The sequence below is a fragment of the Ursus arctos genome, unplaced genomic scaffold, assembly GCF_023065955.2.
Source record: "Ursus arctos isolate Adak ecotype North America unplaced genomic scaffold, UrsArc2.0 scaffold_16, whole genome shotgun sequence".
Lineage (NCBI taxonomy): Eukaryota > Metazoa > Chordata > Mammalia > Carnivora > Ursidae > Ursus > Ursus arctos.
In genome coordinates, this window is record NW_026622830.1 from 52,784,460 (window position 1) to 52,799,026 (window position 14,567).

Consider the following 14,567-nt stretch of genomic DNA (forward strand, 5'->3'; position numbering starts at 1 on the left):
CTCTCTTCTGACCACTGATCTGAGCAATAGCCTGAGCAGGCAGAGCCTACACTCTGAGTGTGCACTTCCCGCTCCCCAAACTCTGAAGTCTCTGTAGACTCCTCACCCTTCTCTAGACCTTGCAGTTGCAGGGAGAGAGTTTCTTCCCTCTGCCACCAAATGTTCATTCCACCAACCCAATGGCATTGTCCCTTCTCACCACTGTCCCAGGCAGCACCCAAACACCCAGTAATCCTGTTCACATCAACCAATGGAAATCACTCCATGAAATCCCAGTTTCAATCCTTTATAAAAATTCTGTGGATTTATAGAGCGTTGATGTTTGGTTTTGGATCTTGACATCTACGTTCAGAAGAGTTAACCTGTGATTTCCCTTTACTGTGATGTCTATTGCTAGGTGGCATCCAAATTCTCCTGATCTGATGAAAGCAGTGTAGGTGTGTTCCCTCTGCATATGTTCTCTGGAAGAGGATGTCGGAGAGTGGCATCACTTCTAAAACACTTTGTAGAAATCAGAGGAAACGATCTGTGCCTGAGTTTGTTTTGTAGGAAAAAATAGTTTTACATTTGTTTTTTAATTGATGTTTACTTTACATATTGTAAAGCCCGCGAATCTTAAATGTCTAGCTTTATGGTTTCCTGTAATATAAATGCATCTGTTGCCAACACCAATTTGACACACAGAGCATCTCCAGGACCCTGGCAGCCTCCTATAGAAGGAGTTAAGAATAATATCTAACTTATTAGGTTACATGAATAAAATCATCTACTCCATGTATAGTCTAGGCACAACGATTACACATAATTAGCTCAGAAAGAGTGTGGCAGCGTCCTTGGAAGGTAGTTATGTTGCCTGTATCTACTATTACCACCACCCTGTCTCCGCTTTTGTGGCCGCATACATTAGCGGTCACCCCAGTGTTTGGTTGGTTTTCCTGCGGTGCCAACAAGGAAGTTACGGAAGCAACGGAGAACATGTGCACTCGTTTGCTTTACCATTTTCATCCCAAGTGCCCTGCACTCACATTTCCTCTTCCTGTTCTTCTTTGCCCCAATTTGCTTTGTCTTTTCCTTCTTTTGAGTCCATTACAAAAAAATTTGTTCACAGCTGAAAGGAAGACAAGAATCAGGCATAACCAGAGCCACCCAGGGCAGGTAACCATTAAGTGGAGGATGCTGAGAGCAGATCCAGAATTCCCGGGGCCCCTCCAGCAGGGACCCTTCCGACTCCCAGCCCAGCTCCTGGCTGGGGCCATTCAGGGCTGCGCAGCAGGAGTCCGTGGTACAGACCCAGCGTAAGGGGCCAGAGCAACACTAAGAATGTGAATGAGGTAGGCTGCAGGAGGTTTTATAGACATTGATCCAAGGACCTTAAGTGCCTGTATGAGACCACATACTACAGGATGAGAATTATAAAGAGGGAATGGGGGAAGAGCTACAAAGAGGAGCTTATAGATAGCAAAAACAAAGTGAAAAGAGATGAAAGAGGAAATAAACTGCATGCACAGTTTTGCTCCCTGCATGTAATCCTGTGCATGGATAATTGTAGGAGTGGGGAGGAGGAAGCCTTGGGAAAGGACGGGGACAGTCAGGGTTGGGGTGAGAACTTGGACCCACTGCTCCTGGCAGGATAAAGGCCGACCTGGGGATGACTCTGTCTTCACCTCTGCAATGAGGGAATGGGTCTCTGTGATCTGCAACATATTTTTTCCCGCCTTCAAATTTCATAACTGTGACCATGAATGAACTCCTGTGTCATCTTGTCCTTACAAGAAGGCAGTCACCATCTGCATGCATTTCTGTGTGTGATGTTGCCTTCCTCAGTACTCATGACTCAGTACTCCCCTTCCACTTCTCTCCACTATTTAGTGTTCATCGTCCTTCTCCGTGTCAGCCTCTACCAGCCATGTTATTTTAAAATATGGGGACACCGGAGGAATGATCATGGGTACACTGCCACCCTCCCTCATCAATCAATTGATCAATTAACCAATCCATCCAAACCCAGGGGGCACCTGTAATGGGACTGGGGTTTTGTTGGGCCCTATGGGACAGAATGGCAATGAGTTCCACATACTACCTGTCCTGGGCCTGGGGTAATTGCAGTTACTTGAAGATCGTTCTCAAAAAATCCCATAGGTTTCCTAGCCCCCTTGAGAGCATGAACATGAAATCAGAAGTAAGCTAACTTGTCTAAATTCCCTTAGTCTATACGTGGGGCAACAGGGGCTCTACAGCTGATGCGATCACACAAACACACACTACCTGCCGGAGTTTGCCCTGAACCTTGGAAGGACTGGGAGGGTGGGCTTTGGGCAGGCCTGGGGTAGGCATGACCAAGGTGTGGGGGGCAGGGCCAATGTGTGGCTGAGGCAGTGGGTTCTGAGAGGAGCACTGACTCCCTGCCCTGCTGCCCAGAGAGAGGTCGTGTCCTGTGGTCAATGCCAGGTCACCGGGTCAGCAGGGCTGTAAAAGCTGGTGTGTGAAATGGGCCCAGGAGCTCCTCATACAGTCCTCTAGAATCCCTGCCGGCCATGGAGGGTCTCCAGGGCAGCTGCACATGGGCCTCTTTCAGATGGAAGCACATTCACAGTTCACACTTGGGTGAGGTATGGAGGCTGGGATGAGCTAAAGCACATTGGAGCATATGCATAATTTCAGAGGAAAGATTCTTCAACTCACCTAGCTATGGAAGTGGCCTTTAAGGAGGAGCAAACAGGACAGGAACATAATGTTACTAGTCCTATACGTTAAAAGGGAGAGAGTTGACCTCTCATCTACCTCCTGGCTCATGCTAGAACTTTGTATCCAGATTCAAGTGTCTGTTGGGTCGCACCAGATTACATCCATCAAGGTTAATAACAAGAAAGATACCAAAATCCCAAGAGGTGCTAATGAAACAGAACCTAAGCTTTGACATCTGGCAGTGGGAAAGAGAAGGAAGTACAGGTTTCAGGGGAAAGAATTTTTTTTTTTTTTAAAGATTTTATTTATTTATTCGACAGACATAGAGACAGCCAGCGAGAGAGGGAACACAAGCAGGGGGAGTGGGAGAGGAAGAAGCAGGCTCATAGCGGAGCAGCCTGGTGTGGGGCTCGATCCCATAACGCCGGGATCACGCCCTGAGCTGAAGGCAGACGCTTAACCGCTGTGCCACCCAGGCGCCCCCATGGGAAAGAATTTTTAAATAGGAAAGCAAAAATGATTGCAAACACAGCACACCTGATGCTTATGGACTCCATTCCTCTAATATGTCATTAAAATATGAAATGAACAAATTAGACTTGTACATATATTTCCCTACCCTTTCTGCTTTCCTATCCACCTTCCTCAGTCTCCAGAGCAGCAGGTGCAACCCAACTGTACCCGGAACCCTCTTGCATTGCTTCCTACCTGAGTGTTGTTCCCTACCTGGAGAGTCATCCTCCTCACTACTGGAATCTTGAATGCTCTCCACAAGAAAATCTATAGAAACACAAATATGATATATAGAAACACATCAATTAGAGGGGCTCACCCTTTCCTCCTCCTCTAGTTGAGGTTGTGTGGGTCATACGGCATCAACCTGATATTTCCTGTGGGTTCTCAGAAGTTCTCTATACTTGGTGGAGTCAGAGCCCTTCAACAAGAATTGATCACAGTTACAAACCTTCGAATGAGACAGAGATGCTGAATGAATCAGCTTTCACACTCTCAGTTCTACAGGCACATTGCAGCTCTTACCTCCAAACTTACCACCTGAGATTCAAATTAGTATGCGCACATTTGAAATGTGGCTAGTGTGACTGAGCAATGTGGTGTTATTTTAATTCGCTGAATGTTGGTGTAAAATTAATTATAAGCAGACACATGTGGCTAGAGGCTAGCACCCTGGAGAGCACAGTTCTAGAATCCAAAGATGAAAAAGAGGTCACTTGCCCTCCGCTGGTTGTTTCTTGGTTGTAGTTTGCTGGCCTGATCTGATCATTCATGTATAGGCACTTCTGGGCTCGTGCACACATGACAGGCACAACTTAAGACTCTGGGACACTAAACAGTAAGGTCAACCACCAGGTCCTAGAGGAAGCGACCTACAGAAATCCCAATGTCACTGCATAGAAACAAACAAACAAACAAACCCTAAAATATATATGGAACCACAAAGGACCCCTAATAACCAAAACAATCTTGAGAATGAAGAACAAAGATGGAGTCCCCACACTTCCTGACTTTAAAGCATATTACAAAGCTACGGTAATCCAACAGAATGGTACTAGCATAAAAACAGGCCGATAGACCAGTGGAACAGAGCAGAGAGCCCCCAAATAAACTCACACGTACATAGATAAATGATCTGTGACAAGGGTGCCAAGATTGCACAATGGGGAAAGTAAAGGAGGCACGGAGTGAACACTGACACTCCCTAACCCAGCTGTTTAGGAGATTTGCAACAAGGGTGATGGGCACCAAGCTAAAAGCCAAGTTTTACTTTAAATTCCTATTTGCCACTGTATCTTGGGTATGGACTTACAGGATTTGAGCATTTCTCATGGTATGGTGATGTCATAAATTACATTAAATTATCTTCCTGATTCTTAACTGCTCTGGGCCATGTACAAGCAATGACCTCAGCTATGACAGCTGTTGGCCTGCACTGTCCTACATGGGGCCTCTTAGCTCTCAGAATCAGTGGACTGACCAGGAGCATGTGGACTTTCTATGTGAGTTTCACTCTAATGACTATGCCAGAGCTGGCTGTTAAATCCATTTATAGTTGTTCTGGGTTATGTGACCACTGAGGCCACCTTATAATGTGGTCAGTGTTTGGGAAATGTGTACACTTCAATACTTTGGGAGTGTACACGGATGGTGAAACCCCCCTGCCCTGTGACTAATGATTCCGTAGCTGAGTGATAAGTGCAGATCAGTAGCACAGAGCATCAGCAATGGGGATACAGGCCTAGGTCCACACTTTTGACTTTCCTACTCAGGAGGTCAAGACCTGGGACAGTCTTTTCTGCTCTATCTCCGAGGAAGGGAACATTCAACAAACTTCCAGGCACAGTTGTGGTGATGGAGGAATTCGGGATTGTATGAGTAGCTAGGGAGGAGGACTGGCTCTTCTCCTTCCTCCCACATACAATAGCTGATGACGCTTTAAGATTCCTTAGTTCAGGAATGAATATGAGAGTCTATATCTTTTACGTTACTGTAGGAAGTAAAAGAACAAACCACACTCTTGGGCTCTAAAAGAAAAAAAGGCTTTAATATAATAATATTTGAATTTACCACTTACTATTTAAGAGAATAAATATTGCCCCCCGTCAAATAACTAAATAGATGGGAGGAAGGGGTGTGGAACACATGGGGCACATGCACCGCAAATCCCCAGCTGCTGAGGAATCCCTGCAGGGCCACTGGACACTTGCTCAGCCCTGAGGTTGACTGCGGCCAGTTCTTCTCCTTCTTGAGTGCTGCTGACCAGCTACGACCAGGGCTCCAGCTGGCAGGACAGGGTGTAGCTAAGGACAGAGGGACACCTGTGAGTTGCCCAGGAGCTTCCATTCAAGAGTCCCTGCCAGTGTTTGCCCACAGCTGGAGTCTGGCGCCCCGGCAACAAGGCCTGAGGCTGCCCAGGGAAGGAGGATCCCAGGAGTGGCCAGCAGAAAGAGTCTACCCCGAACCTCACCGACCCAGATCCTGATGGGCCTCACCTCTCAGCCTCGCTGAACGACTCCATAGCCTGGAACCAGGCCCGAAAAGAATCCTTGGGCTCTAGGGTGTAATTCTTGGCAGCCACCTGGAGCAGCACGATGTCCGTCATGACTTGGTATTCCTGAGCAGAGAGAGAAGCACAGGATGTATAGGGAGCCTGGGGGGGGGGGGGGAGCTGCAGGGTCTGGTGAGGGTTGAGCAGCAGGACCGGGGACCCATCCCAGGTCCTGGCACACATGGCCACCCTCCAGCCTAGAGGTTCATCCGGTCTCCACCTGTTCTCAGAGGTGAATATCAGTAGCCTCTCCTCCGGGAAGTTCTCCTGGATGCCATGTGTCTGTCCCCATCTCCTAATGGGATGGGTCTTGCACTGCTTTCTTCTCAAGGGATCCCAGGAAATGTGAGGTGGAGGGCATGGAGCCAAGCAATGTTCTTCCCAGGGACATCTCTGAGGCCCACTCCCTACCCTTCCCTGCGGGAAGCGCCACATATGCTCACCTTATTTCTTTTGTGGTGGTTGATCTCATTCCCCTGGAAAGCAGACAAAGTCCATCAGAATGAGGCCCCTGGTTCTTAGGAGCACTTGATTCCCATCCCTTCTCATGCTGCACCATGGCCAGGACCCGTGAGGGGGCCGTGCATACACAGATAGCGGGCCTGGGATGTAGGCCAGGCTCTGGGGTCCAGAGAAAGGAGGACATGGGGCAGATGGACTGGCTACAGGTCGGGACCCTGCAGCACCACCCTCTCGGAAGACAGTAGGGGAGGCCGAAGCCTCAGGCAGGAAGGGGCTGCTGCGGCTACTGAGGTGCTTGCTGACGTGGAGGGTCCTGACTTCATTCTCCCCCCACGGGCAAACTCACCGGGGGAGGCTGAGGTCCACTCAGACAGACCTCACGCAGCTTTGCCTTCAGGAAGCTCTGCTGCTTCACCAGTCTTCGGCACCGGGAGCCGTGGCCTAACTGCAGCCTCACCTCGCTCATCCCTGAGATGGGCAACAGCCCCCAGGCTCACAGGGTAGCCGTGAGGCTGTCATGACGGGAGGTTTGCCGAGTCCTGAGAGCTCAGGGCTCAGTACAGGGGCATTCTGCTCCCAAACCTCCGGATTCTGGTCCCTCCCCCACAATCCTCAGGCTCACCCACCTCCAGATAGTCCTCCATTGCAATATCCAGCATCACCAGTTCAGTGAGGAAAGTGCCAAGTTAGGGGACAACACCCTGTGTCATGAGCAGTAGGGTTGGGATGAGTCCCTGCTCTCTGGTGCCCACAGGGACCCTCCCCTGAAAATGCTGCAGCCTCCTGGCCCACCCCAGTTTCCCACATGGAGCAGCCTAGGACCCTTAGCAGTCTCCCCTCAATTCCCTTTCCCCTCACCCTCCAAGTACATCATACTCTTCCTAATCACCTCCAGGGCCTGCTTTTAGAAAATCACAGTGTATATAGTCCTGGGCTCCTCCCCATCCCGAAACCCATTCTGGATCCAGCTTTCTAGACCCTCCTGCTGGTCACTTTGAAACAAGAATTTTAGAAGCAACAGGAAGTGGAGCTGGAGTGGAAGTCCCACCTGTACTGATTTGGAGGCTTCCAGCCCTCAGGGAGAAGCCCCTCTCCTCTGACTTTGGAGGCCCTGGGCCTCAGGCACACTCACGTTCTTCTGCAGCCTCTTCTTCTAGGCTCTCCGGAGGGCCATCACCAGGGTGGCAGATTTATTAGATGGTTGCTCCTGTAGGGCCAAGGACAAGATCCTTGAGACCGTAATACCCTCAGTCCACTTGCCCCCACCATCTTTTAATTCAGACCCTAGATATCTGACTTAAGTCAGCTGATAACTGATAAACATTATCCTTAAGCATGCCATGTGATGATTCTAGAAAAATCTCAGCTCCAACATTCACTCTATGTGTGACCCTGAGCTTGAAGCCTGGCCTCCCTGAGCCTGTTTTCTCATCAGGAAAAGTGAGAATTCTACCTACCTCCCATCGTCTCCTGAGGACTCAGTATCGTATTACTATCATTATTGTTGTGGCCCTCAACCCATCCCAACCCCTTCACTGAGCAGAGCCCTGTCCTCTGGGCTTTCAAGGTTTGTACAGGTGTCCATCTGGACTAGCTGTTGACACAGAGAGACAGGGTGTCTAGGCTAGGGAATCTGGTTGAGCAGCACCTGGTTGTTCCACCCCCAACGGAATCTTCACCCCAACCTGTCACCACATTCATGCCAAAGGCTTCCCCTCTCCAAGGAATGCTTCAGGCCATTCCCTATTTCATCCATGCAGGACCCTGTTCCCTCACACCCTTCTTCTCTTTCCAGACCTGCACCTTCCATGCTACCTTGATGACTAGTTTCCTGCTCTGTGGGTTGTCTTCAGTGCCCAGCTTTTTAAAGTTTTGAAAGCACTTCCTGAATAGAGGGAAAGGAGGCAGGACGATTGGAGGAATAATGTGGCAGGGTTGAGTGCAAGTCCCTTTTATTTGAGAACCCCAAAGTGTCAAATTGCCTGGATAACAGTTTTCTCTGGGTTCCTCTGAGCACTAAGGTCTTTGTAGGACATGGGAGAGAGCTCTGATGTAGGTCATCCTATGACTCCATTCCCATATTAATTGAGCAGCTCTGTTTTGGTCAATTTTGGTTTCAATTGGGCAGAGTTTAGTGGTTGTAAAGTAAACACATGAAAATATTTATTCAGCTCAGCCTTGTGGGGGAACATTTAGGAAAACTGATTTCTAAAGCAGGAGACATGGTGGCCTATTCTCCAGAGAGGCTGAGAGACCCGCCTGCCAGCCCAGGTCCTGTAGTCAGGGATTGCTGCTTCCGAGGAGGTCCAAGCTGGCTGAGGGGGAAGAGGACAGGCCTCTGGGAGACCCCTCATCCATCCTGGTCCATCCATGCAGAGAGACCGTCTCACCTGGAAACTTTCTCCCATGTCTTCTTGAGGTGGTATATTGAGACAGTCTGCAGAGCCGAGACGATGGCATTCAGGGAGTAGTAGTTCTGCAGGATTTGACAGGCCTGGGGAGGGAAGAGAATGAGCTGTCACGTGGGTAGTGGAGGCTGATTTTCTCTAGAGCTTCAGTCACCCTCAGTTTAAATCACTCCTCCTGGATGAAGCAGATGTCCAGGGACCTGCCGAAGGGCACACATAAGGCCCAAAGAGTCCCAATGCTGAGAGACAAAGGATTTTACCTCAGTCCAAGGAAGAAGTCAAGGAGGAACAGAGCATCCCAACATTGGGCCATGCAAGTCACAGTCAGCCTCTGGAAGGAAGAGCCTAGGGACTGCACAGTCCCTAGGGCAAAGACCAGGGCCTTCCACCCTGAGACCTGATCAAGGGAAGAGCAGTGCCCGAGACTCAGGAGAGCACCTCGGCTGGGCTTCCCGTTGCATACCTTGGCCACCTTGATCCAGTGCTCCACCACCATGGCCCTGTCCCGGGCTGTCATGCTTGGGTTGCCAAGGCAGGTGGTGATGACACACTTGGCCACACCGTTGAACTGGGCGACAGTGGCCTGGACTGTGGGTGCCAGGTGCTCATTGCCAGGCTTATTGCGCTTGGACCAGACGGAGTCCAGGCACTGATGGGGCAGCAGCTTCTTGAACAGCTCCTAGAGAACAGGGGGAGGTTTGTTCACCCAGCTATTTCACATGCAAGACTAGTGTCTTAGATAGGGGTCACAGGTCAGAGCTAGAGCTCAGAAAGCTGAGAATGTGGCCTGAGCCTGGTTGGAGTCCCTGGATGTCACTCCATTCTTTTTCACTGAGGGGCCCAGGACAGGATGGCCCAGGAGCAAATAGAGATGAGGGAAGGAAGCAGGGCATTTGCATCCTGATCATCCTCACAAACTCCAAGCTCCACGCTGCTGTTCAAGGTGGCTCCTCCCAAGGGGGACTCTTCCCCTCCAACTATTCATCCCTCTGGTTCTACTCCCCTCTCAGATGCACATTCTCACATGATAGCTACAACCACAGGTTTATCTATCTGCCCTGCACTTAAGTACACATCAGATACCTAGTAATTGCTAAGGGTACTCAGCCTCCAAAACAAGTGGGTGGGCGACCCATGGACTTGACTGAACACAGGGAGCTGCCCTCCTCCACCCACGGGACCAGGGCCTGCCCATTGGTCTCTCCATTCTGGCTCATTTCTTCTCCCTAGTACCTCCGTATCAGTGCTTATCAGGGTCTCTCGCTACAGTCCGCAGCTGGACAGTGAAAGCTTGGGGCTAAGCGCCTTGACGGGTTGACAGGGTTGGGAAGTGGTGGAGCTGAGATTTGGTCCCAGACCATAGGAGTCCACATCAGGGAAAGGCAGGTGTAAGGCAGCCGAGAGCAGAAGAAACGCTTGTCCCTGCCCCACCCTGAGAGCCTAACTGCTCACCGTATCCATATATGTGAGTTGCTCTGTCACAAGCCTGGAAGGGAAGTCCAGGAGGTCAGGCTTCTCCTCACCCAGCTGGTTCTTTGGGGTGACACAGCAGGAACCATCTGGGGTCACAGTGGGCTCTATGTCTATTGTCAGAGCTGGAGTGAAAATTCCTGGGAAAGCTGATGGTCCAGCTGACTGCAGCTCAGCACCCGGCACACATGGAGATGATGGGAGCATGTGTTCCAGTTCTGCAACAGCTGATGGAGGGGAGGCTGGCTCTGACACTGCAGGTGATGGTCGATGCAGAGCTGGGGTTGCCTCTAGCTCCACAGAAGGCCCTTTTTCTGGCTCTGCAACTGGAAGGAGCCCTGGAGCTGGCACTGGAGCAGGTTAAAGAGAAAGGTTCATCCACATCACTGACTTTCCATGTGCCTTTCCAAAAACAGGACATATACCATGGCCTTAAGGAGGGCACGTATTGCATGGTGCACTGGGTGTTATACGCAAGTAATGAATCATGGAACTTTACATCAAAAACTTGGGATGTACTGTATGGCGACTAACATAACATAATAAGAAAATATTAAAAAAATATATCCAATGAATTTCCAATCCATGAGCCCCATTCCAGATAGCCTTCCCAAACTGCAATCTCATTTACCCTCTGCCTCTACAGGCTCCAGAAGTTCCCGCTGCAGCAGGAGAATGGGGGCATGGTTTCTCAGGTCCCAGTCATGGCACTTCAGATGTACAGAGCCCCCCCCCCCCGCTTTACCTCAAGTCATATGTGGAGCACAGTCAGAGGCCTGGCCTTTCATTGCACGTGCTACTCCCACAGCACCGTTCTTTCTGTGTGGGTCCCAGAAGATGGCCCCAGGCCACTTCCAACCCCTCTGTAGCTGTCTTTGCAGTGGTTTGCTCATCCAGAAAACCTGAATGAGTGGTTTTTCCACTTACACTCTTCACGGCCATAGGTCTAGTCTACTCTGTCTTCCATGCAGACCAGTATCAGGGCTTAAGTTTGAGGCAGATTTGTGAGTGGTCTGCTCACCACAGCTTCTATTATTGGCCCCAGTTGTGGTCAGCAGAGGTGGATACGGAAAGGAGCAGGCAGAGCAAGATGAGACCACCAAAGGGGTGGATGTTTTAGGCACCAACTCAGCCCAGATTGTGCTCTGCTTCCCAGAGGGCTTGAAGGCCCATCCATAGCTCTTTTTGACTCATTTGCTTCTTCAGGAAGCCCCCCAAATTCAGCCCTCCCATGGAAACCAAGAGATCTGTGAGATCTATGGCTCTGAAAGTCCCTCCCCAGCCACAACCCCTGTATCTCCCACCCTGCTTTGTGGAGGCAGCAGTCTTTCCTTCTGGACCGAAAGACCGTGTTTTTACTTGTTATAGTCCATCATAATGGTACAAACACGGGTGGATCTAGTCACACCTAGAGTAGGCCATGAAGATGTCACATCTAATGAACTATGGACATGGGTGCTTATGATGTGTAGAGTGACTATCTGACCCTCTGACTAAAATTGAGACCCAGACATTGTATCTACTTTGTCGACTGAGTTATCTTAGTGACTGGAAAGTGCCTGCATTACTACATGCCTAATACATATTATTGAATGAATGACTCCTAACCAGTACTTTCCAAATACTGAGTGGACCTTGGGCGGCTCTGCCTGCCCCCAGTGACTCCCTAATCTGGTCACATAAAGGACCAGTGCCAGGACCAACTAGATGGAATCTCAGAAGTCCTTTGCAAACAGGAAAACTATGAGCTTTCCATTTGCTTTTGTAAACCCAGAAGGGCCACAGGCCTGTGAGGGTTGAGGTTGAGAGCTTCTTCACTGGAGAGCGAGAACTACTAAACATGAAGATGCCCAGCATGTTCAGCAGCCTTTTCTACAGAGCCAGGCCCCAGATAAGCCCGTGCCGTGTTTTCTCCCATGATTTCCTACAGTAACCCTATGAGATTCAGCCTCTTACCACCCCATTTTTCAGAAGAGGAAAGTGAAGCTCAGAGAGGTACAGTGACATTCCCAAGACATACAGCTAGTAGGTGGGAGTCTCACTCCTGTGCTGTGCCTGGGGTGGGCATTCACCTGTTGAACTGCTGGCCCAGGACCTGTTGGGGTGAAGTGAACACATGGTATTATGCAGAAAATTGTGATATTTGATATGTTTATATCTGGGAAGAATGGTACCAGGGAGCGTACGAAATGCTCCACTGTGCCTTCTCTGAGCATCAGCATCGTGCAGGCCTCGTCCAGGGACAGGATTACTTCTTTTTCCCCACCAGAAAGACGGGGCAGGGGGGGGAGCGCAGTGTACTCAGCTTCAACTCCATGAACCACCAGGAAGATCAGGGTCTGGCGTTCAGACCAGAGACTCCCAACGCTTCGGGAACTTGTGCAAGAAAAGGGACTTGAAGGCCCGCCCAGAAAAGGGCTCTAGGCTTAAAGGTGCAATTGGCTTTAGGGGTGAAATGATAAACCATTGTTCCCTTTAACCCATTTTGTTAGTTGAGCAACAATAGCATTTCTCTCTTTTAATAGCCTTTATTAAGAACTCTATGCCTTTAAGTCATCGGTAAACATCCCTACTGCAGACAGGAGAAAGCAGAAGCTTAGCATCTCCAACGCTGCTTGAGATCATAGACGTTGGGCCTGAGAACTGTCCAGAGCATGGAATGCATGGCATTCCTCCCATGCTGATGAGGCCTGGTCTGTTCCTGACATGGGGAGAAAGGTTCAGGGGAAACCACCCTCCTTGGCAGGCCACAGGGCAGCCAATTGTTTCTAGTGTGGGTTCTGGCCTTGCCCTGATCATCTGTGGGTCCTGAGAAAGGACATGAATTTGGACCCATTCTCACCCCAGACCAGCACTGGATGTTGTTGGTGGCCTGATGCACCTGCTGCTTGTCAAAGGAGATGAAGTAGCTGAACCCTTGGAGCAGCTCATCAAAGATGTCCTGGGTGAACTCTGAAAAGATAGAGCCAGCTACCTGGGCCAGGAGGCATCAGAGGCCTTCCACCCAATCTGTGGTTCTATGTTCTGGCAGATCTAGCAGCTAAAAATGTTTGTTAAGACACTTAAGTGTTCCTTGCAGCATTGCTGAAATGGCAACAGAATTGAATCATGTCAAGTTCCACCAGCCTTGAAAGGCTGAATTACTGTGGCTGACGACCTCCTTTACGGAGGTCCAAAAAGACATATAAGGACACAGCTTGTGACCTGGTGGACCTACAATGATTTGATGTACTCTGAGAAATGACGCGTTATAGAGAAACATATAGAATGACTTCATCCCACCATTCCTTTTATGTTCAATCACCCTATTTAGTGTGAGGATTTATAAGGCCTTAGACAAGTTCTCCAAGGACAGTGGAGCTGGGTTCTACACAGGATACCTGGGTGAGTAGGGAAAATAATAAAAACAGTACAAAGACACTCATGGCTTCGGGAAAAGTAAAATAAAACACAACAAAACAAAATAACCTACGCCCCTAAACTGCAAAAAAAACATTAATTATATTCTCCACCATTCCCATATATGTGAAGAGTCTTCCTACCTTATCCCATAGCTGGTGGTGGAGGTGTAGATGTTGGGATTACTTTGTGGTTGGGCCTGAGGGACACTCATGTGGAAACACTATAGGAGGGCCCTAGGTCTGTCCCCATATTTGTGTGGGGGCCCTGGGTGTGGAGAACCCTCTTCCCATTCTCACCTCAGGCAGCACTGATCCTGGGTGGTCTGGTGCACCTGACACTTGTCTAGGGAGTTGGAATAGTTAAAGTCACAGACCAGCTCATCAATGATCTCCTGGGTGCAGCTCCGAAAATGCAGTGCCCCATATATATGGGGCCAAGAGACATTAGTGGCCTCACGGGACATTGCCACAAGGGGCCAGCCCCATTAGAAATCGTGTTCTCCAGTTAAGGCTAAGAGAAGCAGCAGAAAAGACATCCAACAAAGAGGAAGCCAGATGAAACCCTAGGGCTCATGATTAACATACAGGTGGTTGAGCTTGGTCCCCAGCACTCAGCTTCTCATCCTGCCTGCTATGACCTGGGGTGTGAACATGAAAGATGGGCCAGGTTCCAACACCTGGCAGCTTGCTTCTGCCCAGGAAGGGCATCCTTCCTCTGCCCCCTCCTCTACACACACATACACATACACACACACACTTAGTGAGGGGCAAGAGGTGTGGGCCTGCTGAAGTAGGATCACTGTTGTTGCCTGCTCTCCAGTGGGCTGCTCTGAGCTGCCCTGTGTTACCTGTTGGTGTCTCCTGCCACATGTCCAGAGGGCTCGGAAAAGCGGGGTGAGACGACGACTACAATGATGTGAAAGTCTTTCTCTCTGGACTTTCTGGGCCAAAGCCCCTGAAAGTAGGAATACAGCAACAGAACATCTTGTTCTCTTGAACGTCTCGAGTCAAGTGAGCTGGAAAGCAGGCTTTCTTTGAATGGATGTGCCTGGTTACCAGAGTTCTAAGTTCAATTGG

General features: G+C 49.7%; 2 protein-coding genes across 3 annotated transcripts in view; both read right to left on the bottom strand.

The window, feature by feature from the left end:
- LOC125281937 (dual oxidase 1-like) overlaps positions 1–7,348 on the bottom strand; it is a 172,851-nt gene extending 165,503 nt beyond the window's left edge. Inside the window, 6 exon segments of the mRNA XM_048215829.2 lie at positions 3,518–5,501; positions 5,694–5,815; positions 6,193–6,225; positions 6,558–6,723; positions 6,838–6,912; positions 7,260–7,348. Of these exon segments, the coding sequence (XP_048071786.1) occupies positions 3,518–3,554 (37 nt within the window). The 5' untranslated portion in view covers positions 3,555–5,501; positions 5,694–5,815; positions 6,193–6,225; ... (1 more) ...; positions 6,838–6,912; positions 7,260–7,348.
- Positions 7,349–10,379: 3,031 nt separating this feature from the next.
- Positions 10,380–14,567, bottom strand: part of LOC130543845 (uncharacterized) — a 407,309-nt gene continuing 403,121 nt past the window's right edge. Inside the window, exon 11 of one of the 2 annotated variants that reach the window (XR_008959518.1) lies at positions 10,380–10,439. Coding sequence is in view for 1 of the 2 variants with exons in the window: in XM_057312856.1 (XP_057168839.1) it covers positions 12,158–12,184 (27 nt within the window). In the remaining variant the exon portion in view is untranslated. The other variant, XM_057312856.1, reaches the window with a different exon arrangement.